Here is a 23732-nt window from a genome sequence, read left to right as displayed (position 1 = left end):
GAGCAAAAGTTTCCCATACCGCTTAAAGATGCCAGATATGGCTCAAGGATTGATGATTTTATGAACTAAGCATCACACACTTAATAAAGAGGTGCTATCAGGAATGCAATAAGAAAACCTTGAAAAAATGTTATTTGTTCTGAACAATCTTCATTTCCTTCTTCTTCCAAAACTGCTGCTTCTGAAGTTAATGTTGCCCTAGTGCTGTAATAAGCCCATGGCCTCCAGGTGAGCAAAAAAAGCTGTTCACAGAGCAGGAAACTCATTTGTTCTGCCAAACAAGGCAAAAAGCTGCTGTGCACAGCTCTCATGAGTAAAAGGCAAATGCCTCTTATAAACAAATAAGCGAAATCTGGCATTACTGTATATCCACTGATCCATATATTCAAAGAGAGCCAAGCTATGACTGTTGTGGGAATACGGTTTCACATTCAATGCTGCAAGTTAGTGTGAGGGGAAATAAAATCTTACCTTAAACAAGCAGCGACAGACATATTCATACACCATATGTTTTAATGAGCTGATAAGAGACTTGATTCTCTCCTCCGTATTTCCCAAGTCCTGATGAAAAAAAGTGATTTAGGTATTATATATATATATATATATATGTATATACATATATATCTTTGTGAATTAAAACTCTTGAAGCAGCTCAATGTAACTTCAATGAAAGCTGGAACACTTTATGTGAATTTGGCTGCATGCCAAGTAATAGCTTTCGTCTACAATCCACAAGCACCTAAGTCAATTCAGACATCACAGCAATATAACACTGATCCTCTCCTGTACACATACATAAGGGTAAATCTATCAGACAGTAACACTGACACGAATATTTATTTATTCAATTTCTACATCGCCCTTCCAAAAATGGCTCAGGGCGGTTTACAGAGAGAAATAATAAATAAATAAGATGGATCCCTGTCCCCAAAGCGCTCACAATCTAAAAAAGAAACATCAGATAGACACCAGCAACAGTCACTGGAGGTACCGTGCTGAAGGTGGATAGGGCCAGTTACTCTCCCCCTGCTAAATAAAGAGAATCGCCTGCTAAATAAAGAGAATAATATTAACATGGGAGAGTATATAAACTTCCCATTATAGAAAACATGATTAAGGGAACACAGGAAATATTTACCTGGACTCAGTAGGTAACCTGCAGGCTAGGAGGCAATACCAATTGAATCAGCTTTCAATTTACTGGCTGACATCCAGACTAACTTTTAATGCAGCAAAAAATGTTTCATTCACACATGCCATGAGATAGGGGGAATTTTTGCCATTCACCCCTTCCCTTTGCAGCCCACAGTACAACTTGAAACTATGGCCCAGAGGGTCCCGCAACCCTCAAGGACATTTTTAGGAGGCACAGTGGGTTGCAGAGGGAAAGAGAGATTGGCAAAAAAACTCCCCTGCGCACCCCCCCCCCATTGCACGTGAATATCCAGTGCAAATGTTGGTCTGGATATTAGCCACTTGTCTTAGTTATTTTTAACCAGCACACTACTGATGTTCTTGTTTTATGCTGCACTAATTAAATGAATTCTTGATGAAAACCCATTCAAAGAAACTATGTCCTGTGGTACTCTTTCTGAACCTGGTAGATGTGATTGATTCATCATATCTATATACAGATTCTTTCACTACACCACTTAGAGAAAGGTATATCAGGCACTATATAAATATGATAGACAGAGAGACAAAGCTCATAGTCAGAAATAAAGCCTGAGTTGCATTTTGTTCTCCATTCAGGACTCCTCGGAATAGTGGTTCTGATTTCTGAAATCTAGGGAATAAGACCTTTTGCAAAATTACCTCTTCTGCCCCTCTACCAAAGTCCTAGAATATCTGAAATAGGCTCAGGAAAGCATGAGAGAGTTGACATGGGTGTAGTACCCTGAATTCTATTTGTCCTGCACTTATATTAACCAATCCAGACAGAGGTACTTTTATAAGTACTGAATTCAAGATGGCGCCCTTCAGGCAGCTCATTTAAGTACATCTTTTGTAGAATGTCACTGAGGCCAGATTATACAAAAAGAAAATTCAGAGGTAGTTTTGCACAAAATTGAAATGGTCAAGACATGAATCTTGAGGGAATGTGGAATGTATTTTGATAAACAGTTTAACATTTTGGCCTCAGCTTTCCAGAAGGCTGACACTTTTTCTATCATGAGGCCTTTGTAAATTGGAATAGATATCCCTCTGTTGCCTCACTGCAATGACTTAATCTTGCAGTGCAGACACCAGGTTCATGGGGGCCCTTGGCCAAATGCCTTTGTGGACCTGTTTAGTGACAATGTTTTTTTGGGGGGGGTGCCCAAACTGCTGCTATGCCCAAACTGCTGCTATGGACGCAAAGGACGCAATAGGCGTCCTTTGCGCCCAAAGCACCAGTTCGGGAAGAGGCTTAGCACAGAGAGGAGCTCTGTTCGGGAGCTCCTCTCTTCTTCGCAAAAACTGCTTTTAGTTCGCCCGACTGTCGCGGGCTGCTTCGGGTAAGGAGGTCTCGGGCAGCTGGGAGGGCAGTTGGTGGCTGTGGCGGCGGCCGCGGAGGCATTCTCCTGGGCCATTTTGGCCCTTAATCATTGGGGGGGGGACCGGGGAAGGAGAATTTGGGCAGCTGGGAGAGCGGGCGGTGGCGGCCAGGCGGACTCTGGGGGCGCCGCTGCTGGTCTGCCCCCGCCTCACATTCCCGGCCGGACTCCCCGGCCGGGCAAGGGCCCCAAGGACTCCCAGCCGCCTGGCTTCGGCGGCGGCGCCAGGCCTCGGCGGCGACTCCGCCGCCACCTTGGCTGGCTTCCCCCGTCGCCTCCTCCCCCAGCCCAGCTTCGGCGGCGCGGCCAGGCCGCGGCCATGGCTCCGCCGCCGCCTTGGCCACGCCGCATCCTCTGGCCGAGGCGGTGGCTTTGCCGCCGCCTCAGCCAGTGTCCCCCACCGCCGCTTACCCGGCTTCTTCGGGGCAGCCGCTTCTGGCCGGCCAAGATAGCCGCCGGGTCCTGTCGTTCGTGCCTCCCTTGCTCTGTTCTGGGCATGCGCTTCGCGCATGCCCAGAACAGGCGAGGCACGAACGCACGCTTGGTGTCCGTCCACGGACAGACACCAAGCATTTTATTAGAGAGGATTATATGCCCGAGCTGTCAGTGACTGACCAGGAGAGGGATCTTGGGGTCGTGGTGGACAGCTCGTTGAAAGTGTCAACTCAATGTGCGGCAGCTGTGAAAAAGGCAAATTCCATGCTAGGGATCATTAGAAAGGGGATTGAAAATAGAATGGCTAATATTATAATGTCCTTATACAAAACTATGGTGCGACCACACTTGGAGTACTGCATACAATTCTGGTCACCACATCTTAAAAAGGATATTGTTGAACTGGAAAAGGTGCAGAAGAGGGCAACCAAAATGATCAGGGGACTAGAGCACCTTTCTTATGAGGCAAGACTACAACACCTGGGGCTTTTTAGCTTAGAAAAAAGATGACTACGGGGAGACCTGATAGAGGTCTACAAAATCATGCATGGTTTGGAGAATTTGGAGAGAGAGAAATTCTTTTCCCTCTCACATAACTCTAGAACCAGGGGTCACTCCATGAAATTGATTGCCAGGAGGTCTAGGACCAACAAACGGAAGTACTTTTTCACACAACGCATGATCCACTTGTGGAACTCTCTGCCACAGGACATAGTGACAGCCAACAACCTGGATGGCTTTAAGAGGGGTTTGGATAACTTCATGGAGGAGAGGTCCATCAATGGCTACTAGTCGGAGGGCTGTGGGCCACCTCCAGTCTCAAAAGGCAGGATGGCTCTGAAATGGAGGATGGCTCAGGATGGCTCTCAGTTTCAGGGGAGAAATGGTAGGAGAGAGGGCACGCCCTCAACTCCTGCTTGTGGCTTCCAGCAGCATCTGGTGGGCCACTGTGAGAAACAGGATCCTGGACTAGATGGGCCTTGGGCCTGATCCAGCAGGGCTGTTCTTATGTTCTTCTTATGTTCTATGTACCCCCATTCCTGCTGTCACATCACTAGATGCAATGGTGGGGCACTGCATTTCAGCGCAACTGCTGAATAGTACTCTGAGAGGCCGCCACCACTGCTAAGGTAATGCCTCACAAAGGTTTGGAGGAGGTTGACATTACTGGCAAGGTAAGAAAGCTTCTTGATGGCCATTGCCTTTCCCCACCTGGGCTCGGGGTTGGCCATGGTCCCTTTGACAGCGCTAGGCCCTCAGCTAGTTCCCAAGTTGACTGGCCTGTAATCATGTCACTCATGAGGTACAGATTGGATTGACAGAAGGCCAATACAGATCTGATCCTTCAGCCAGAGAAGGGATCAGGAGAGAAAAAACAAGTTGCTCACCAGTAACAAATGATTGGGAAGTGATCCGATGACATTCATAAATATGGTTCTGCACTCGTGCAGGACTATCCGGGAAGAGTCCATTAACTCCTCACTTTGCCCAGAACCGCCCCCGCCCCACTCATGCAGGAGTTCCATTATAACTGGGGGTTGGGCGCTTTCCTCCTCAGTTTCTTTTTGGCTGGCTATGCACTGAAACCATCTGATGTCCAGAAAACACCACCCAATCCCAACTTACAGGATAAGTGGAATTCATCTTTATTTGTATAACTTGACACATTTTTTTAAACATCGTTTTAATATAACACCATAGGCAATGTTTACTATAACACCATAGGGAATGCATAACATGCTTACTGCTGCGGGGAGGCTGGGAAAGTCTTATGAATGTCATCAGATCTCTTCCAGATCATTTGTTACAGGTGAGCAACCTGTTTATCTGGTTTTTTTTAAAAAAATCTGAAAGCTGGGGGAACTCATAGATGTGCTCGCAAGTGTTCCTGCTGCTGGGGATGCAGAACCCAAAATCAAAGTCAAAGTTCTTGAGCAGGTGATCTCGGAAGTAATGCCTCTCAATCATGTGGAAGTTCGATACAGGCTTGTCCCCCACAGTGAATTCCATGGTTGAACCAACCGTCCGGAAACGCAGGAAGGCAGGGGTGAACTAATAGTGGTTTTTTGTGGTTTTTTAACACTATGGCCTATGAACTTCTAGGAGCTGCTATCACACCCGTGGTTTGAGTATTCACAGCAGGCCTAGAAGGAAGATCCTCTATAGAGGTCTGAGTCGCAGTGGATGAGTGGACTGTGCATAATGGTGTCACCTGCATTGCTGTGGGCACTATAATCTTGTAAGCACTTTTCCTTGCTTTCCATAATTTATACTCCTGGTAATCATACCTAAAACCAGGCGATTCCACCGCCTGAAGACATCTAGCAATAGCAATAGCACTTATATTTATATACCGCTCTATAGCCGGAGCTCTCTAAGCAGTTTACAATGATTTAGCACATTGCCCCCAACATTCTGGGTACTCATTTTACCGACCTCGGAAGGATGGAAGGCTGAGTCAACCTTGAGCCCCTGGTCAGGATCGAACTTGTAACCTTCTGGTTACAGGGCGGCAGTTTTACCACTGCGCCGCCAGGGGCTCCTAGTGTCACCCCATCCGCCATGGGACAACAATCTTTGGTCCTTGGAATAATCGACATGCTCCTTTGCTAGAAGCCTCTGTGTAAGGCGATGAAGTGTAGATGGATGGACTAAAGAACTAGATGGTTGTATCAGTCTCACAGGAGACATATTTTGAGATTTTGGCACAACAACTGGCTCATCTCCCAAGGTGTCATCCTCATGTAAACCATGGCTCAAGAAGCCATGGAAAGTGGAAGCAGACACTAGTAGCGTTAGCAAAGTCTGTGCAGAATTAGGGTGCAGACTAGCCTCCATCCCCATTTGTGCAGGCATTTCCTAGAAATCTACTTTAGATTGAGCTGAAGAATATGCCCGATGTCGGGGGGGTGGATGGGGATTGCTGTGCAGTTGTTGTGGGAGAAAGGGATGCTGCCCGACATTAAACTGATGGAATGATTTGTGTGCTTACTGTAGACATAGCTAGCTGCTGCTGTCTCCTAGAAACAACCGGTGCCGGCACTACTTCTTTAGCTGGAAGGGATTGCTCTGCCAACAGCAGAATAGCCTGCAAATTATGCTGCAGCTCAGTTGGTGATGGCACTGAGGAGACCAACATCAGGGTAGGTGCAGGAGCGCGAGCACTTTTATCCTTGTGCTGTTTAGGGGGAGGCTCAGTGCATTCATCCCTCTTTGCCTTGTCTCTCATATGATGCTGTTTCCGCTCTTCTCTCTCCTTAGCTGGAGGTTCCGGCTCCTTGAACTGGCCCGATGTTGACAATGCCAGAGACTCCATAGTTGAGGGTTTTGACTGCAAAGGAGATGCAGCCCTTGACATCACTGCCAATCCTGAATGTGATGAGGCAGGGGAGCGGGCATTGGAGTCCCTGGTCTAAGGGCTTCCTCAGATAATGCTGCCCTCAACCTCAAAGCCCTGTATTTTAACATTTGTTTAGAGAAAGAGGCACAAACTCTACATTTGCTAGTGTTGTGCTCTTCTCCAATGCAGAATATGCAAAATGAGTGACCATCGGTTGATGGGATGGATGCTCTACAATTACTGCAGCTCTTAAAATATTTTTTGGGTGGCTTAGGGTCCATTTGCCGCTGTTTTTGTTTCCATTGTGTTTTTTAAAAAAACTTATTTACATTAGAACAAAGCGTATCCCAATCTGTCAAAGGAAATGGAAAGAGTATCCCAATCTGTCATCCACTAGTCAAGCCCATTGTCAGATACTGTCCGAATCATTCACAAAAGGAATTAACCACGCCCCGCAGTACTGTGCACTTTGGTGGTCAAAAAGGAACTGAAGAAGGAAGTGCCCAACCGCCAGTTATAACGGAACTCCTGCACGAGTAGGGGGGCAGTTCTGGGTGCAGTGAGGAGCTAACAAACTCTACCCAGATAGTCCTGTGCAGCCACAGAACCCATACTTATGGAGGTCATCGGATCTCTATCCAGATCCACAGGATCATGTACTCTCTTCCTCTGTCCCACCCCTCCTGTGGTAAATTATCTGCTTAACCATAGCAAAAGGTTACACCCCCATCAACCCTAACTATGATATTGGTTAATGCTAGCCAGGGCTGCAAATTAACTAGGGCTTTGGAATCAACTCTGTTTAAAATTTTGGTTAATAGTGAACACTGGTTAGGATTAGTCATGCATTAAGCTAGTACCAACTTAAGCCTTAACTAGGTATAAGGCAGGCAGGGCGCATGCACAATTTTGCAGCCCTCTCCCTTATTTATTTATTTTTTTGTTTGTTCTATTTCTAGACTACCCTTACAGAATAGCTCAGGGTAGTTCATAAATACCACAAAACAGTTAAAATCAATCAGTGATTAAAAAAACAAAGATTTTAAAACACAATAAAGCAGTTAAAAAAAATTCAAAACCTTATAAAAAAACCCCAAAACATTAAGAACCCTTTAAAACAATTTAAAAACCCTGGAAGGCCAGGCCAAACAGGTAGATCATTAGGGCTCTTCTAAATGCCAATAAAGAATTCAAATTATGGATTTCTACAGGGAATGCATTCCACAGTCTAGGAGTGGCTACAGAGAAGGCCCATCTCTGAGTTGCCACCAGACGAGCTGGTGGCAACTGGAGCCGGACCTCCTCAGATGATCTTAGCGTGCGGTGGGGATCAGACCGAAGAAGGCGCTCTCTAAGATAACCTGGACCTAAGCCGTTCAGGGCTTTAAAGGTAATAATAAGCACTTTGTATTTTGCCTGGAAACATCTCAGCAGCCAATGCAGCTGTTTCAAAACAGGCATAATACGGTCTCTCCAAGACCAGCCTGGCTACCGCATTTTGAACTAAACTGAAGTTTACGAACTACGTACAAGGGCAGCCCCACGTAGAGCGCATTACAGTAGTCAAGCCTGGAGGTTACCAGCTGGTGCACCACTGTTCTGACGTCATCCTCCTCAAGGAATGGACGCAGCTGTTGAATCAGCCTAAGCTGATAAAAAGTACTCCTGGCTACGGCCTCCACCTGAGATACCAGGGTGAGATCTGGATCCAAGAGTACCCCCAAGCTGAGTACCTGCTCCTTCTGGGGGAGTGTGACCCCATCCAGCACAGAGAGATCTAACTCATCATTCTGATTCTGAGCCCCTACAATGAACACCCCTGTCTTGCTTGGATTCAGCTTCAATTTGTTATCCCTCATCCAGCCCATTACTGCCTGTAGACAGGCATTTAGAGAATGAACGCCATTTCCTGATGAAGCAGATGAAAGAGAGAAGTAGATTTGGGTGTCATCAGCATACAGATAACACCCCACACCAAATCTCCTGATGACCTCACCCAGCGGTTTCATGCTTATCCAAGTCTGCTCAACTTCAGCCCTCCTGCAGATGTTGAATTACAACTCCCATAATCCAGTAATACTGGCCACTGAGGCTAGAGATAGTTGCAATCCAGCAACAGCTAGAGGACTGAAGTTGTGCAGCCCTGCCCTTAGTCCTGGTTAATGGACTGGAACATAATACCTGCGCTCATCCAAGATGGCCAACTTTTCAGATGCATGATATCCTGGGCCTTCAAGTCTTGCTAAAATAATAAATGAAAAAGCCTCCCTAAAACTGATGACTTTGAACCAATCCTACTTCAGAAACTTTTAATCTCTCTCTCTCTCTCTCTCTCTCTCACACACACACACACACACACACACACACACTCTCGATAGAGACTAGCAAAGAAGAACCTTCTACTGCCACAAAATCTTTGAGGCATTAAAGCAAACTATTCCTTATTCTGACACATACAAAATACAATTAGCTTAATTTATAAATTAGGTAATCACTGGAGAGCCTGTATTTGCATAAATAATCTGAATTTGCTTTTCAGAATTAATATCACTTTCCAGCCAAGGACTTTCCAAAATAGATAACATTTTATTTTGGTATTCTGTGAGACATTTCTCCAGGACATCTAGGACAGAAACTCCCTTTATTCATTTTCCACACAATACTGTCAGTTTTCATTTCCTGTTCTTATTAAAAACATCCCAAGTACTCAGATATTTTGTGCTACTGCAAATGTAAGACTTCCCCTTATTTCTTTTATTTTCCTTTTATGGTAAATTTATTTCAGATTTTAGCCTGCCTTGCTCCTAGGACTTGAGGCAAACAACAATTTAAAAGCAATGCATATATAAAATGCTAAAAATATATAACAATTCTTTGCTTCAGGATAATGGTACCTACCAGTTCACTTTGTAGAGCCCTTTGAAAAAGTCTTAGGAAAGAAGCCAAACTAAAGCGGTACATGTTATTAATTTTGGACAAGTCAGAGATAATAAAGTACATCTTGCTGGCACTTTCAGCCAGAGGGAGATAGGCATCCCTTTCCTGAGAATAAAAAGAACTCTGCATTAGAACACTATTGCCATCTATTGGTCACAGAAAAGAAAGCAGTTCTAACTAAGATAAAGATACACAGGCTTAGCAGCCCTAATCACTCTATGGAGAAATACTTTATTACAAAAATACATTTCAGTTTATATAGTTCTAAAAAATTAAAATATACTTTACACCTACTTAACTATCAAGGAGAAGCAGGAAAGAAAAGTATTAAGGGGGTTGATAATGAATCTGAACAGGGGAAGGATCATAGCTTAACATTATGAGAGGAAATGGAAATTTGTGGGTGGTGGGGAACAATAACTATTGTTCTAGTTATTTATCTATTTACACTTCAAATCACTTTTTAAATTCCTGGAAGTTTCAAAAGCCATCAGTGATTTGCCATGTAGTTCTAATGTTTCATGATCAAGGTGTCGAAAGTGGCACTGGATGCATAGCTGCATACTAAGTCCTAGAGTAGGAACATAAGAACATAGGAAGCTGCCTTATACCAAGTCAGACTATTGGTCCATCTAGCTCAGTATTGTCTACACAGACTGGCAGCAGCTTCTCCAAGGCTGCAGGAATCTCTCTCAGCCCTATCTTGGAGATGCTGCCAGGGAGGGAACTTGGAAACATCTGCTCTTCCCAGAGCGGCCCCATCCTCTGAGGGGAATATTTTACAGTTCTCACATGTCTCCCATTCCAGGACCCTGCTTAGCAAAGGGGACAATTCATGCCTGCTGCCACAAGACTAGCTTTCCTTATTGACCCTGTACTCTGAAACAATTCATTGTGGTTCTACTGAACTGCAAAGGATTAAACTGGGGCCACATTAGCTTTAACAGAAAAATTACACTTCGGTTAAGTTGTGGGTAAATTTGTACATCCCATTTCTTTGCCATGAAAGTGAAATATATTTGTCGAAAAGTAAATGGAAATATAGAAGTGTTGAAATAATGCTCAGTATTTAGGATGTGTGCAAATTTAATTTGGGTGTTAATAAAAGGGCCCTGTATAAGTGATCTTATATCCTAAACTTCTTTTCAGAGCCATAAAGTATATCCAAAATATACTCAAACATTCCTGTCAGATATCTTCAGTAGGAGGCCCACAGTCCCTACCTAACAGGAAAGGCGGGAAGTGGAAAGGGGAGAAAGGAAAAACAGACTTCAAGATAGAGGAGTTCTGGTGCTCCCAGGCACACAGCAAAAGTCTCTCTGAATCCTCAGAGGAAGAAAGGGACTGAAGACAGAGGAAAGGTTTTGCTGAAGGCTAGCAAGGAAGAAAACAGACACTGCTCAGTTTTACAAGGGTATGGTGAAGCTTTTTAAAGATCCACTGGCTGACATTCTAATAAGGGCATGAGCGTAAGGTGAAACTGTGGGGTGCTCCAGAATCCCTTGTACAGCTCCCCCAGTCCCCCTGTACACATGCTGTTGTGCAAGAACCTGTGGAATTCACAGCACCCCCACACTACAGAAGTGCTCGGTAAGATCACAAACATGACACTGACCCACAGATCTTACACCGTGCTTCCAAAGCCCCCCCACAGGGAGTTATGTGAGGCCTCCTGGTGCATCCTCATGTGCACATTTTGTTAGTGCGAATGTCAGCCACTGATTTCAGTGAAAGAATTACTTGCTTAACTCTCCCCCCCTGAAATAACGAGCTGTAAAAGTACTTAAATTTCCCTGGATCATACACATTTAAAATTTAACTCTGAGCAACATGGTGCCCTTTGTTTCTTTTCATCCAGTAACAAAAGCTAGCATAAGTGGCATTATGGCTTTTTAAAATAAATAAAAAATTTATGATAAAATTAGTCCAACCAGATGCAATAGTAGACTGCAGAATCCAGTCTATGGGTGGGTTAATCAGACAAAAGCTATGATATTAAATACATATACTTTTTTATAACCCAAAGAACAGTTATAGGAGAACCTTGTTATTCACAGAACCACTATTCGCAAGTGTCTAATTGACACCCGATTTCAGTATCCACAGATACTAAAGGGTAAAAACAAAATATCTATGGTTCCTAGAGGGCCAGAAGTGACTATGGAGGTCACTTCTGGCCACCGTTTTGTAACCATTTCTAAGCAGGAGCCATTTTTGAGTGGCTCGTTTATTTTTTAAAAGGGGTTTTTCCACGATTATTCATGGTTTGTGGGGGCATCTCACTACTTGGAGGCATTGCTGGCCACAAGGGCAGTTTTCCCCCCTTTCCCCCCCATCCAGGAACCTAACCCTCCTGTTTTCCATAAGCACAATTCCTTGTTACTTGCAGTTTGGTTACTTGCGGTAGTAAGTGAGGAATGAAACCCCCACGAATAATGAGGTTTGTCTTTGAGTTAAAGATACAAAAAGTTATAAATACAAAGATACCCCAAAGAAAACCAACTTACCTGATCAAGAGAAATCTGAAGTCTGTGAAACTCAACAAGTGATTCTTGGATGAGAGCACTACTTGCTTTAGTCTGATTCAGTGATTCAATCAGATCCTTATTTTCTAGTATATTTCCCTGAGAGGTTGCAAGGGTCTGTAGGGGGGGAAAATGTTCTACTTTTTAATAATGGGCTATTTTAGGAAAACAGCCTGATTATATATAGAAGTAGTTAAACCTTGGGCATATAACAATAACATGTTCCAGAATGCTCACATTTCTCTAGTATGCTGGCCCAGATCACAAGAGTTTAAAAATCAGATATGAGGTTATGCATCTTAGTACAGGGGTTCTCAAACATGGTCCCCAGATGTTGTTGGACTACAGTTCCCATCATCCCCAGCCACTATAGCCATTGGCAATTCCTGCCCTAACTATGTGTGGACTTTACCAACTGATGTTACAGTGAAACTGGATAAACTTTTAAACTCACTTTGCCTCAACCAAAGCCCAAATCCAACATCTTCGTCTTCACATTACATGTGAGCTGGCTTCAAACTTCACACAGTTGCTCAAAGACTTTTTGATAAGCCAAAATCAAACTAACAGCATTTGAATGAAATGAATCTCCAATTATCTCAAAGGAGATACTGACATATTCAAAGAAATGTCATACTCATGAACCTTTCTGATAAACTAGGCAATCTTAAAAAAAAATAGAGCACTGGTTCTCACCAATTTTTGCTGGTGTAATGGAGGTCACCCATTGTAACTTCTTGCTGGTGTAATGGTGGTCACCCATTGAGGGTTATTCCTACCCACTTGCTCCAGAAGGCAGGAACATGTAAATTTTTAAGAGGCTGCTTGTTGGGGGATCCCTTCAGTTCAATTGAACAGCTTGAGCAAAGATAGCAACACAACACTAAAACTGGCATTAAGAGAGATAGAAGCACGTATAGATTAGAGATGCGCCCTCATCAGCATGGGCAACTGCAGGAGGGGCGGGGATTGGTTCCTTTAAAAACCAGGCAAGCAGGCCACCTGCTCCTCCATCATCCCACTTTTCCGGACATGGCACTCTCTTTCCAAAGTTTGCACACAGCTGCAGCGCTGCTCCCATACAGCTAGCATACACGGTAGCCATGTGGATGCCAATGCCACATCCAGGCTGCTGGGATCAGCACAGCAGCTGCATGTGGCCTTTTGGAAAGTGAGCGCCAAGCCTGGAAAAGCAGTGGGGCGGCGGAGGAGCAGGTAAGGATCTGCTTGCCTGGTTTTAAAAGGAACTGGCCCCCGCCCCACCAAGCTGGTTCGGATGCAGGCGCCCAAGCCGGTTCAGTGCTTCCTTAAGGAGGCGCTGAACCAGTTTGGGCACATGCCTAATACAGATGAAAGACCACAGCAGAATACAGGTCACAAACCTGTGGTTGATTATTGCTGGGGCAAAACTGGTTTAATAACCTGCCAAACAGGCATAAAAAACATTCCACAAGTGATCCCTGAGGACTCACGGTGGGCATAGGTGACCTCAGTTACACCAAGAAGAAAACCCTCATGGTGAGTACCAATGTTCCTTTATCTGCTGGAGCAGGAAGTCATCCATTGTGGGAAATACCATAGCTCACAACCCCGGGCGGGAAGGACCTATTGCAGAGGAAGAACCTGATGGAAAACATTAATTGATGGTGAAAAATGCTGAATTTCATAAACTAAAAAGATACAGGCCTTAACCCAGCAGGCTATAGTTTGTGCAGACAACTTCTGAGCCAAAGTAGATGGAAGAAAGGACACAAACAGTGACTCAGACTTATGGAAAAGAGGCCCTCTCCAAGAAGAGGATGATGATTGTGATGCTTGGTGAGAACCTCTTGCCTTTGGGGAATCTTTGACAGACTGCTGGATAATGTTTTCACAATGGAGGGAAGTAAGAAGAGGGGTTCCCCAGGGATCTGTACTGGGACCGGTGCTTTTTAATTTATTCATAAATGATCTAGAAGTTGAGGTAAGCAGCGAAGTGGCCACATTTGCAGATGACACCAAACTATTTGGGTAGTGAAATTCAAAATGGATTCTGAGGAGCTCCAAAAGGATCTCTCCAAACTGAGTGAGTGGGCAACAAAATGGCAAATGCCGTTCAGTATTGTCAAGTGTAAAGTGTTACACATTGGGATGAAAAACCCCAACTTCAAGTATACGTTGATGGGATGAGCTGTCGGTGATTGACCAGGAGAGGGATCTTGGGGTCGTGATGGACAGCTAGTTGAAAGTGTCCAATGTGCAGCAGCTGTGAAAAAAGGCCAATTCCATGCTAGGGATCATTAGGAAAGGGATTGGAAATAAAACTGCTAATATTATAATGCCCTTATACAAAACTATGGTGCGAACACACTTAGAGTACTGCGTACAATTCTAGTCACCATATATAAAGAAGGACATTGTAGAACTGGAAAAGGTGCAGAAGAGGGCAACCAAGATGATCAGGGGCCTAGAGCACCTTCCTTAAAATGACGACTGTGGGGAGACATGATAGAAAATAAAAATAAAATCTATATCTATAAAACATATCTATTAAAAAAATCTAATCTATAAAACCTATAAAATCATGCATGGTGTGGAGAAGGGTGGATAGAGAGGAATTTTTCTCTCTCACACGAACCAGGGGTCATCCCATGAAATTGATTGTCAGGAAATTTAGGACCAACAAACGGAAATACTTTTTCACACAATGCATAATCAACTTGTGGAATTCTCTGCCACCAGATGTGGTGACAGACAACAACCTGGATGGCTTTAAGAGGGGTTTGGATAACTTCATGGAGGAGAGGTCTATCAACAGCTACTAATCTGAGGGTTATAGGCCACCTCCAGCCTCAGGGGCAGGATGCCTCTGAGTAGCAGTTGCAGGGGAGTAACAGCAGGAGGGAGGGCATGCCCTCAACTCCTGCCTGTAGGCTTCCATTGGCATCTGGTGGGCCACTGTGTGAAACAGGATGTTGGACTAGATGGACCTTGAGCCTGATCCAGCAGGGCTGTTCTTATGTAATCCTCTGAACCCAAGTCTGTCGGTCCGTTTGGCCATTCTTACCACTGGGCTGCTTAGAAAGGACTGGGCAGGGTGTTGGATTTGAGGGTAAATCCTTAGCTTCCCTTGGGATGTGAATATCGGGAAGTTGCATAAGGGATCCAATCCACCTAGAGGTAGGACTGATCTTAATGGCTGCAGGTCTGTATTGGATTCCCAGTTTTCTTTCTCACTCTCTTTTCTCATACTCTGACCATCCTCGTCAGGGGAAACTGGATCGTGTGTGTCTTCCTCCTCCTCAGAGGAATGCTGTTGCAATTCACTGGGAGAAAGTGGTGGTGATGGTGAAGAATCCGATTGATCTGACATTGGTTATGGTGACTGCAACGCGGGCAGGAGAGGGTGAGCCAGCTCCTGTAATGGCATCTCTTGCAGGGTGCTCTGAGCGCGCAGTGCCGGGCGCGGTACCTGTTTTGCTGCAGCCAAATGCTCAAATTGAGTGGAGGAGCACTATGTAGAGGTCCGTTCCTGACTGGGTGTCACTGGGCTGCGGTGACTTTTAGAGCAACTGGAGCCGGGGCTGGGACCCTCTCCTGGGTCAGAGATTTGAGGAGAAGCCTGGTCTGGGTGAGCTGGATCTTCCTTGCTCCCCCTAGTGATGGCTGCTGAGGAAAGGCCTGTGAGGCCTTTTCAGACCTTTGCTTTGTTTTAAGCTGGAAACTCTTCTTGCTCCAGTGCTTGGCCCTGAAGATCAGTACATTCCTTTGACCAGAAGTACAATACATTTTTTCATGGCATCTGACCAGAGGAAAGCTAGCAATTACTGGATTTTGTTACTCAACTTATTCATTCATTCATTCATTTTTATTTGATGTATATACTGTCTTTCCAAAAATGGCTCAGGGAGGTTATCTAATTATGTTATGTAGATCATTTTATCTAGTTCCACAAATTTTTACTTTTCTATAAGTAATAAAGCAAGAGAAATCACAGTTCTGTTTGTATTAAACTCCACTATTCAGTAAATGGCAGTTTATAATTTTCACAGCATGATTTCTATTAGCGATGTGCGAAACGTTTCAGGTACAGAACGATCTGTACCCGAAACAGCCGATTTCGGGTGATTCATTCCCAAAATGAACCACCCTCCTAGCCACCCGAAATGTTTTGGAGCCGAAACGAATCACCCCCGTTTCTGCTCTGAATTATCTGTTGTTTCAGTCCTCTATTTTGTGGCCGATAAAGTGCTTCTTCCCCCTCCATTTTGAGCAATGACGGCTATTTGAATTTCCTGCCTTTTTGCCTCCCATTGACTTCAATGCAAAAAGGTCTGATCTGACGTCTACTTGAATTTCAGGCCACAGGACCAAAAGAGTGGGGTGGGGTGGTAGTGCCTAATGGGTGGAGGCTGCCACTCAAATTGCAGAGGGATTGGGCAAAGGGCTGATTTTTGGTGAATTGTTGAGGTTTTAGTGTCTTTGGCGCAGATTTGGGGCATAAAGTGGGATCTGTGGCGGAAGGGTGGGGTGGTAGTGCCTAATGGGTGGAGGCTACCACCCAAATTGCAGAGTGATTGGGCAAAGGGCTTATTTTTGGTGAATTGTTGAAGTTTACACGCCATTAAGGTTTTTCCCCATAAGGTATAATGGAGGTGTATCGCTTCACGTCGGGGTGAAAGGATTGGCCTAGAGTGGTGTGGGGTCGGTGGTAGTACCCAAGGGGGGCAAGGAAGCTACCAGAATTTTTCCAAAGGATTTGGGGAGAGGGCTGATTTTTGGTGATTTGTTGAAGTTTACGCATCTTTAAGGTTTTTCCTCATAAGGTATAATTGAGGTTTCAGCACCCCCATATATGTATTTGAGGGGTGCTGGGTTGGCCCAGAGTGAGTGGTGGTGTAGTGCACATACAGTGCCAACTACCCCCATGGGTTTCTAACCCATGGAATACAGGGTTCTGTTGTTTCTGAGATGTTCTGAGTGTGGATTCTCTGATAGCAAATGAGATTTTCAATACAAACCATGAATCCACTCTCATTTGCTATCAGAGAATCCACACTCAGAACACCTCCTTGCACATCCTCACTGGTGCATCCTCATAGAGTCTCCTATTGTGTGTGCTTTGGTAGTCAGGATGTCAGCCGCTGTACTATTCTTTAAAAAAATCATTATATCCAATCTTTCTTCCCAAATGCAATGGCTCTTACAGAGGCTTACAGAACACAGATTAAAATAAACAGTGGCTTACAGCAGACTAACTAACGCAGCATGAGGGCTTCAATTAGACTGACTAACGCAGCATGAGGGCTTCAACATCAATGCCATGCTGGCCTCTATTCTTCTGAAGCATGGGCACTCTTGTGCAAGAGTGCAAATACTTTTGAAGCTCGCCTGTGCTCAGCAAACACTTTGTTAGAACAAGAACACATCAGCGACATGTTCAGAAATTAGACTGGGGTAATCAAGAATGTACGATCTCATTATATGCAGATGTTGTAGTACTGACAAATAACAGGATATCTTTTCCAGGGCTCTTTAAAACATGAAAGTATTTTGGAGCTCTGGCTACAGAAGGAATAATCCCAACTCACAATGGTTAAATATAAATCTCAGTAAAAATCTGAAGGATGTGATTTAAGAAAAATATCAACCTTCTAACCCCCTACTGCTATTTATATGTTTAAGTATTTTATATTTAACACAAATGCTTTTGCATTGATTTAGCAGATACAGTACATTTAAATTTTACCTCCAAAAGTGATTCTTCAAGTTTTGCTAACTGGATCTTCTTATCTTCTTCCTGTTGTAATAGTTTAGTCTTCTGCTCTTCCAAATCTGGTTTTTCATGCTGGATAGTGAGTGCTAAAAGCTAAAACAGAAGACAGTACAATAAATGAAAAGATGGAAGTGAACAACACAAGCATTGTACAAACCTATATTTGGGGCATTAAGCAATGTTTTCACACAATGTTTGGCTGTTGGACTTTAAAAAAAATAGGCTTGTTCTCATGATCATTAACTGGATAAGTGTCCTACACATTATGGGAGCTGTGCAGACTCCTGGTTTTTGATCATGTGCTTGTAAAAAGCAAGGTAGGAGTCAGGGAACTTGACTGTTTGCTAAGTCAGCTGAGTAGAATGGATTAGCCCATCCTCCTACCTTGTTCAGAAGCTGGGAATGGACTCTGGGCAGGGTATACTCATCCTACCCAGCTGAGGCTTAGCAAAGGATCAAGCTCCCTGTCTCCTACTTTGATTTCTACAAGTAAACCACCAAAAATAGGGAGCGCACACAGCTCCCGAAACCAGGCAGGATGCTTGTTAATGGTTGTGAGAGGAAGCCTACTATCTTCCAGACTCTTTTCCAGATTCATACAGACAAATGCATACAACATAAATGGAATGCAGATGTATTTAGTAGATGAGTACATTCAATTCATTATTAACATGAAATCTGTTATTCTAAAACAAAAAATATTTTCCATTAATTATCATTCATGCATAGAAGCAAATTATTATCAACTGTTAGTACCACTAAATTGCAAAACAAAATGAATTTGAAAAACATTTTCTGGTACTATTTACAGTTCTACTGAGACCCTCGTATGTCCTTAATACAGTTTTGATTTCTCATACTCAACAAAGGCATTTTTATACAGTCAGCCATGAACCAGAGTCTAGCATTTGCTCCAAAGGGTTGCTGCCTGAGTGGGATGCAACATTTACTTTAGCAGAATGGATGCATTTTTGCAGGCAGGAAACTCCCTATGACCAATGGAATCCTACACCTGCAGCAAATAATTGGAATGAGGAGTTTTTATTTTCTTAACCCGAGAAAATCAAAACTCAGTCCAATGACTCTTCCACTCTGCCTTTCAGCATGAACTGTGTCTTTTTCACAAGGTTATTTCAAGACAGCAGAATTTTTCTGACCTAAGGAGGACATGGAGGAATACGTTAAATAAAATGGAACATTGTTTCAAAAACAACAGTGAGAACCAGTTGGATGAAAGTTCTAAAAGAATGAATATACTTCCAAATATCAATGCTGCAAAAATTGATATAGCCAAAGGCGCACCTCAAGAAAGGAAATGAGGTTCGTCCACTCATTGTTTACACTCCAGTGGCTGACATTCTGCACAATACAACATGGGCAGTTCTAAATTACTCACCCCACTGTGGTAAGGATGTGCGAAACGTTTTGGATACAAAACGTTTTGCACTAAAAAATGGCATTTTCAGGTGTTTTGTATACAAAAACCCCACAAAAATCCAATTCCGAAGATTTTTGTATCCGAATTGAAATGAGCCAATTTTGGATTCGAAAGTTTTGTATTTCGGAAAACATTCCAGATCTCCATTTTGCGATCGCTAGAAGTCTTTTTCCTCAGTATCCATTTTGAGTTCTGATGTCTGTTTGAATTTCCTGCCCTTCAAGCCTTCAGATTGGCCAGCAAAAGCAGGGGCTGATCTGCTGGCAATTGCCTCCTAACTCCTTTTATGGTACTGTAATGATAAAATTCACCCTCATTGGCCAGGCAGAGGGCAAATAATAGCAAGGGGGGTGGATATGGGGAGGGGTTTTGCACCAGGGTATTTATTGGGGGTGCAGGTGCCATTTCTTCCTTTCTGCTGTCTCATGTGTGGGAGAAGAGAGAGCTCTATTGCCTGATTGCTCACCCTTAACGCCCCAATCGTCCACCATTACTTCCAGTTGCAATGCTCAGTATTGCTGCTATTGTCCAGCTGTGCCACTCTCTCCTACAATTTTTGTTTGGAACTTGGATTTGGGGAAAAAGAGGTGGGGTTTTGGGTTGTTGTTTTTAAAATTCTCTCTGATGGTTTTATACTTCTTCCTGCTGCTGAAAGAATTATCACTGCTGCCTGCCTGTGCAAGCAGCCAGCCACCCCCTGCCCCAAAGAGCACTGCGTCAGCCTGCAGCCACCCACCACCCCACATTTCCCAAAAAAGGTTTGAGGCTTTTGCTCCATCTGGAGAAGAGGAAGACTGTAGAAGAAAGACTGACCAGACCCACAGAAGTGGACTACAGAGAGACCCAGCGTTTGAGAAGACTGAGTAAAAGTACCCATTTATAATCCCTTTGTGACATTGTACCTATCTGCCTGCTCAGCTTGTTATTGACATTGTATCAAATCCATCTGTCACGACTAGAGTTATTATTTTGATACATTGTTCCATTTGTGTCAGATTCTGTTAAATTCCCTGCTCCCTGGCCTGCACCAGAGTTCTACTGCCAGTGCCAGTGCCAGTACCAGCCCAACATCTCTGTTGCTTGTGTTGAAAAATGCTTGAGGAGGGAGGGCAGGGCACATAACATGTTGTTGTTGGCCCTAGTCTGCTGCATCTGTGATGTCATGCTTGCTTTGGAAACCTGGTCCTTTGCAAAGCTCTGCTGTTGTTGTAGATGTGCGCTGTTAATGTTCTTTGGTACAAATTCAGGGCAGAAAGGGGGCTTCGAAGGCAGAAGAGTGGGTCAAGTGGTAGTGCCCCAATGGGTGGTGAGATTACAAAGGATTTGGTCAAGGGGCTGATTTTTAAGGATTTGTTGAAGTTTGCATGCCTTTGGGACAGATTCAGGGCAGGAAGGGAGCTTCAGGGGCAGAAGAGTGGGTTGGGTGGTAGTGCCCCAATGGGTGCCTGCCCACCACCCTGATTCAAAGGGAATTGGTCAAGGGGCTGATTTTTGGTGAATTGTTGAAGTTTTTCTTCCATAGGGAATAATGGGGGTTTCAGCAGCCTCGTAACTGCACTTGGGGGGCACTGGGGTGGCCCAGAGAGAGTGACGGTATACTGCACATAGGGTGCCAACCACCCCCATGGGTTGCTAACCCATAGGGTACAGGGCTTTGCTGTTTCTGAGGTGTTCTGAGTGTAGATTCTCTGGGAGCATATGAGATTTTTAATTACAAACCATGAATCCACTCTCATATGCTACCAGAGAATCTACACTGAACACCTCAGAAACAGCAAGTTATAATAATTGTGGTAGCTTCCTTGCCCCCATTGGGCACTACCACCCACCACACTCCACTCTGGGCCACCCCTTTCCTCCTGACGTGAAGCTATACTTTTGCTGAAACCTCCATTATTCTCTATGGGGAAAATCTTAAAGATGATCTACAAAAATGCACCAAAAATCAGCCCTTTCCCAATTCCTTTGAAATTTGGTTGGTAGCTTCCACCCATTGGGCACTACCACCCCCACTCACGCTTTTTGCCCCGGCCCCCTTTTAAAAATCCAAATCAATTCGGATTCAGATTACAAAAATTTGGATCGAAACCAAATTTAGGGTGATTTGGATTGATCTGATTTGGACAAAAACCAAAATTGGGGTGTTTTCTATTCGGTCCGAATTGGAACACAAGAAAAATGAAATGCACACCCCTACACTGTGGGCAACTAAAACAATACCACTGGTGTTGCTCAGGAGTGCTCGTGAGCCAAATCTTAAAATTGCACAATTGCACTTCTGCTACATCCATTATTTCCAATGGATGTAGTATTACAGAAGTGCAATTGCACCATTTTAAGTATTGGCACAAGAGTGCTCTTGTGCAATGTCATGGGTGTTGATTTAGATGCCTGTAGCAGCACAGGTGACTCTGAACATTGTATTGCACAGAATGTCAGCTAACATCTTTGGGTGAAAATAAAGAATATATCATTCTTCTTCATGTTAGAAGATGTTAATCCCTACCTGCCCACGTAAGCCACTTCGTGTTATTGTGAAGTTAACTTCTGTAACAATGGAAGCTGCATCAGGTGGGATATAAGGATTTGGATTTCGTGTTGACAGAAACAGGCGGAATTCCTCATTATAGTCAATTATTTTATCACCTATTTGTATAGCATATCGTGGTCCTGTGAAAAAATAAAACTGCTAGAAGACAATGCATGCATAGTGGACGTGTAAAGCCAAATGTTGGAGTAAAATTAGTTTAAAAAACAACATTTCAAATGATCCACTAGACAACCTATGTGAATTACTATAAAGATATGACAAAGCAGGAATCATAATAGATAAATACATAAATAAGTAGTACTAGTAGCAGCAGTAGCAGCTTGCTAGAATCTCCTTGTGTTCCAAAGCAAATAGTCTGCAAGGAAATGGATGGGTGACTGACTCAGTATCCCTTCCCGATTGCTGTAATTCTAACAGTTGCCTCATAGGAACATAGGAAGCTTCCTCATACTGAATCAGACCATGGATCCTTCTAACTCAGTATTGTCTACACCAGTGCTGCTCAACTTCGACCCTTCTGCAGATGTTGGCCTACAACTCCCGAGGTCCCTGGCTATTGGCCACTGTGGCTGTGGATTATGGGAGTGGTAGTCCAAAAATAGATGGGGGGGGGACAATTTGTGCAGGCCTGGTCTACACTGACTGGCAGAGACTTCTCCAAGGTTTCAGGCAAAAGTCTTTCCCAGCCTTACCTGGAGATACTAGGAATTGAACATAGTACCTTCTGTTTGTAAAGCAGATACTCTACCACTGAGCTACGGCCCCATCCCCTAAGTAATATCTTCCAGCAGACAGGGCTCACATGTAGTCACCCATGCAAATGCACACCAAGGTGAACCCTGCTTAGCCAAGGGGCAATTTATGCTTGCTACCTCGAGACTGGCTTAATCTCATATAACACGCTAGTCAGAATGATCTCCCCACAAACAATTCCCATCGTTAATCAACTGCATTCAAACCAGTGTGTGGTAATGATGGTCAAAGTGGGTTAAGGCCTGACATGGATCATTGGTTTGATATTAAAATGGCTCATTTGTATGATATGCTGCTGGAAACCCATCCCTCTGGAGTTGGAAGGAGGGACATGCTGTCATATTCCGCATCAATTGCATCTTCTGAAGAGATTTTGAAATCAATGCAACATGGAATGCATTCCAATGAGGTCATGCTCCCTCTTCTTATGTCAGGTGCTGATAGATGGTACACTCAACAAATCCCGAAGAAACTTCAGCAACTGAGCAGAACTGATTCTAACCTTTCTGCTTACTTATTGAGTAGTCATGGAATACAATCAGGCCTATGGTGGCTCCTTGTCAAGTTGACTTTGGACGAAATCTAGACATTTTAAAGTGCAATAATAAAGCCATAATCATTTTAATTTAGCAGCATCCATAAGGATAATGCTTTGAGGACAGGTCCCTGCCTGAGAAGTTTTCAATCTGAAATTCAACACAGGGGGGAGAGCAGAGAGAAACTAAGGAGGGGTCATAATGTGTGGAATAATATGTGTTTCAGTTATACATTCTTACAATGTAATCATATGTACTAGCTTAACCCGTGCAGAGCATCTGTGCTCTAGAACTTGATTGCTCCCCTCACCCCCTGCCACAGCTCCCCTCACCTCAGAGATCTCTTCACCCTCACCTGAGCCACACTCCTGCTCCTCCTCCTCCATCCATTAACTCCATCTCCCACACCCCTCTTGGTTGTGGCTGCAGCTTGGCTATTGGCCAAGCTGCAGCCCCCCATCCTCAGATTTCCCCACCCTCACCTGAACCCTGCTCCTCCCCACAGGAGCAGCAGCAACAGCGGTTGACTGGGCCCTTTCTTGCCACCACCACTGCCATGGCTGCTTGTTCCCCTCAGGCTGCCGACAGGCCCATTGGCCTCCCTCTGCCCAAACAGCAGCAGTGGTTGACTGGGCCCTTCCTTGCTGCCAATAGGTGCCGCCATGGCTACTCGTTCCCCTCAGGCCACTGGCAGGCCCAGGCCCATCCCTCACCCTTCTTTCTTTCTCTCTTCCCCTCCCTTCTTTTTCTCTCTTTCTCTCTCCTCCACTCAATCTCCCCCTCTGTTTTCTTTCCCTCCATTCTTTTTTTCTTTCTCTCTCCCTTCCTGAGTTAACAGATCTTGCTCATCTCATTTCCTCATCTAATTTATACAATGGCAGCCTTCTTCTCCTGAAGGGGCTCTTTCCTCCCTCACGACCCCCCT

At 44.2% G+C, this 23732-nt stretch overlaps 1 protein-coding gene across 3 annotated transcripts in view; it reads right to left on the bottom strand.

Annotated features, from left to right (window-relative positions):
• The window catches only part of DYNC2H1 (dynein cytoplasmic 2 heavy chain 1), a 352996-nt gene that overhangs the window by 119767 nt on the left and 209497 nt on the right, over nt 1–23732 (bottom strand). For all 3 annotated transcript variants that reach the window (XM_053308090.1, XM_053308091.1, XM_053308092.1), the window contains 5 exons: nt 21474–21637; nt 17503–17622; nt 11757–11891; nt 9211–9354; nt 472–561 (listed from right to left, as the gene is read on the bottom strand). In XM_053308090.1, the coding sequence (XP_053164065.1) occupies nt 472–561; nt 9211–9354; nt 11757–11891; nt 17503–17622; nt 21474–21637 (653 nt within the window). The remainder of the gene's footprint in view (nt 1–471; nt 562–9210; nt 9355–11756; nt 11892–17502; nt 17623–21473; nt 21638–23732) is intronic.

This window comes from Hemicordylus capensis, chromosome 3 (assembly GCF_027244095.1).
Source record: "Hemicordylus capensis ecotype Gifberg chromosome 3, rHemCap1.1.pri, whole genome shotgun sequence".
Taxonomy (NCBI): Eukaryota; Metazoa; Chordata; class Lepidosauria; order Squamata; family Cordylidae; genus Hemicordylus; species Hemicordylus capensis.
Note: the sequence above shows the minus strand (reverse complement) of the source record. Positions and strands in the feature narration are given on the sequence as shown.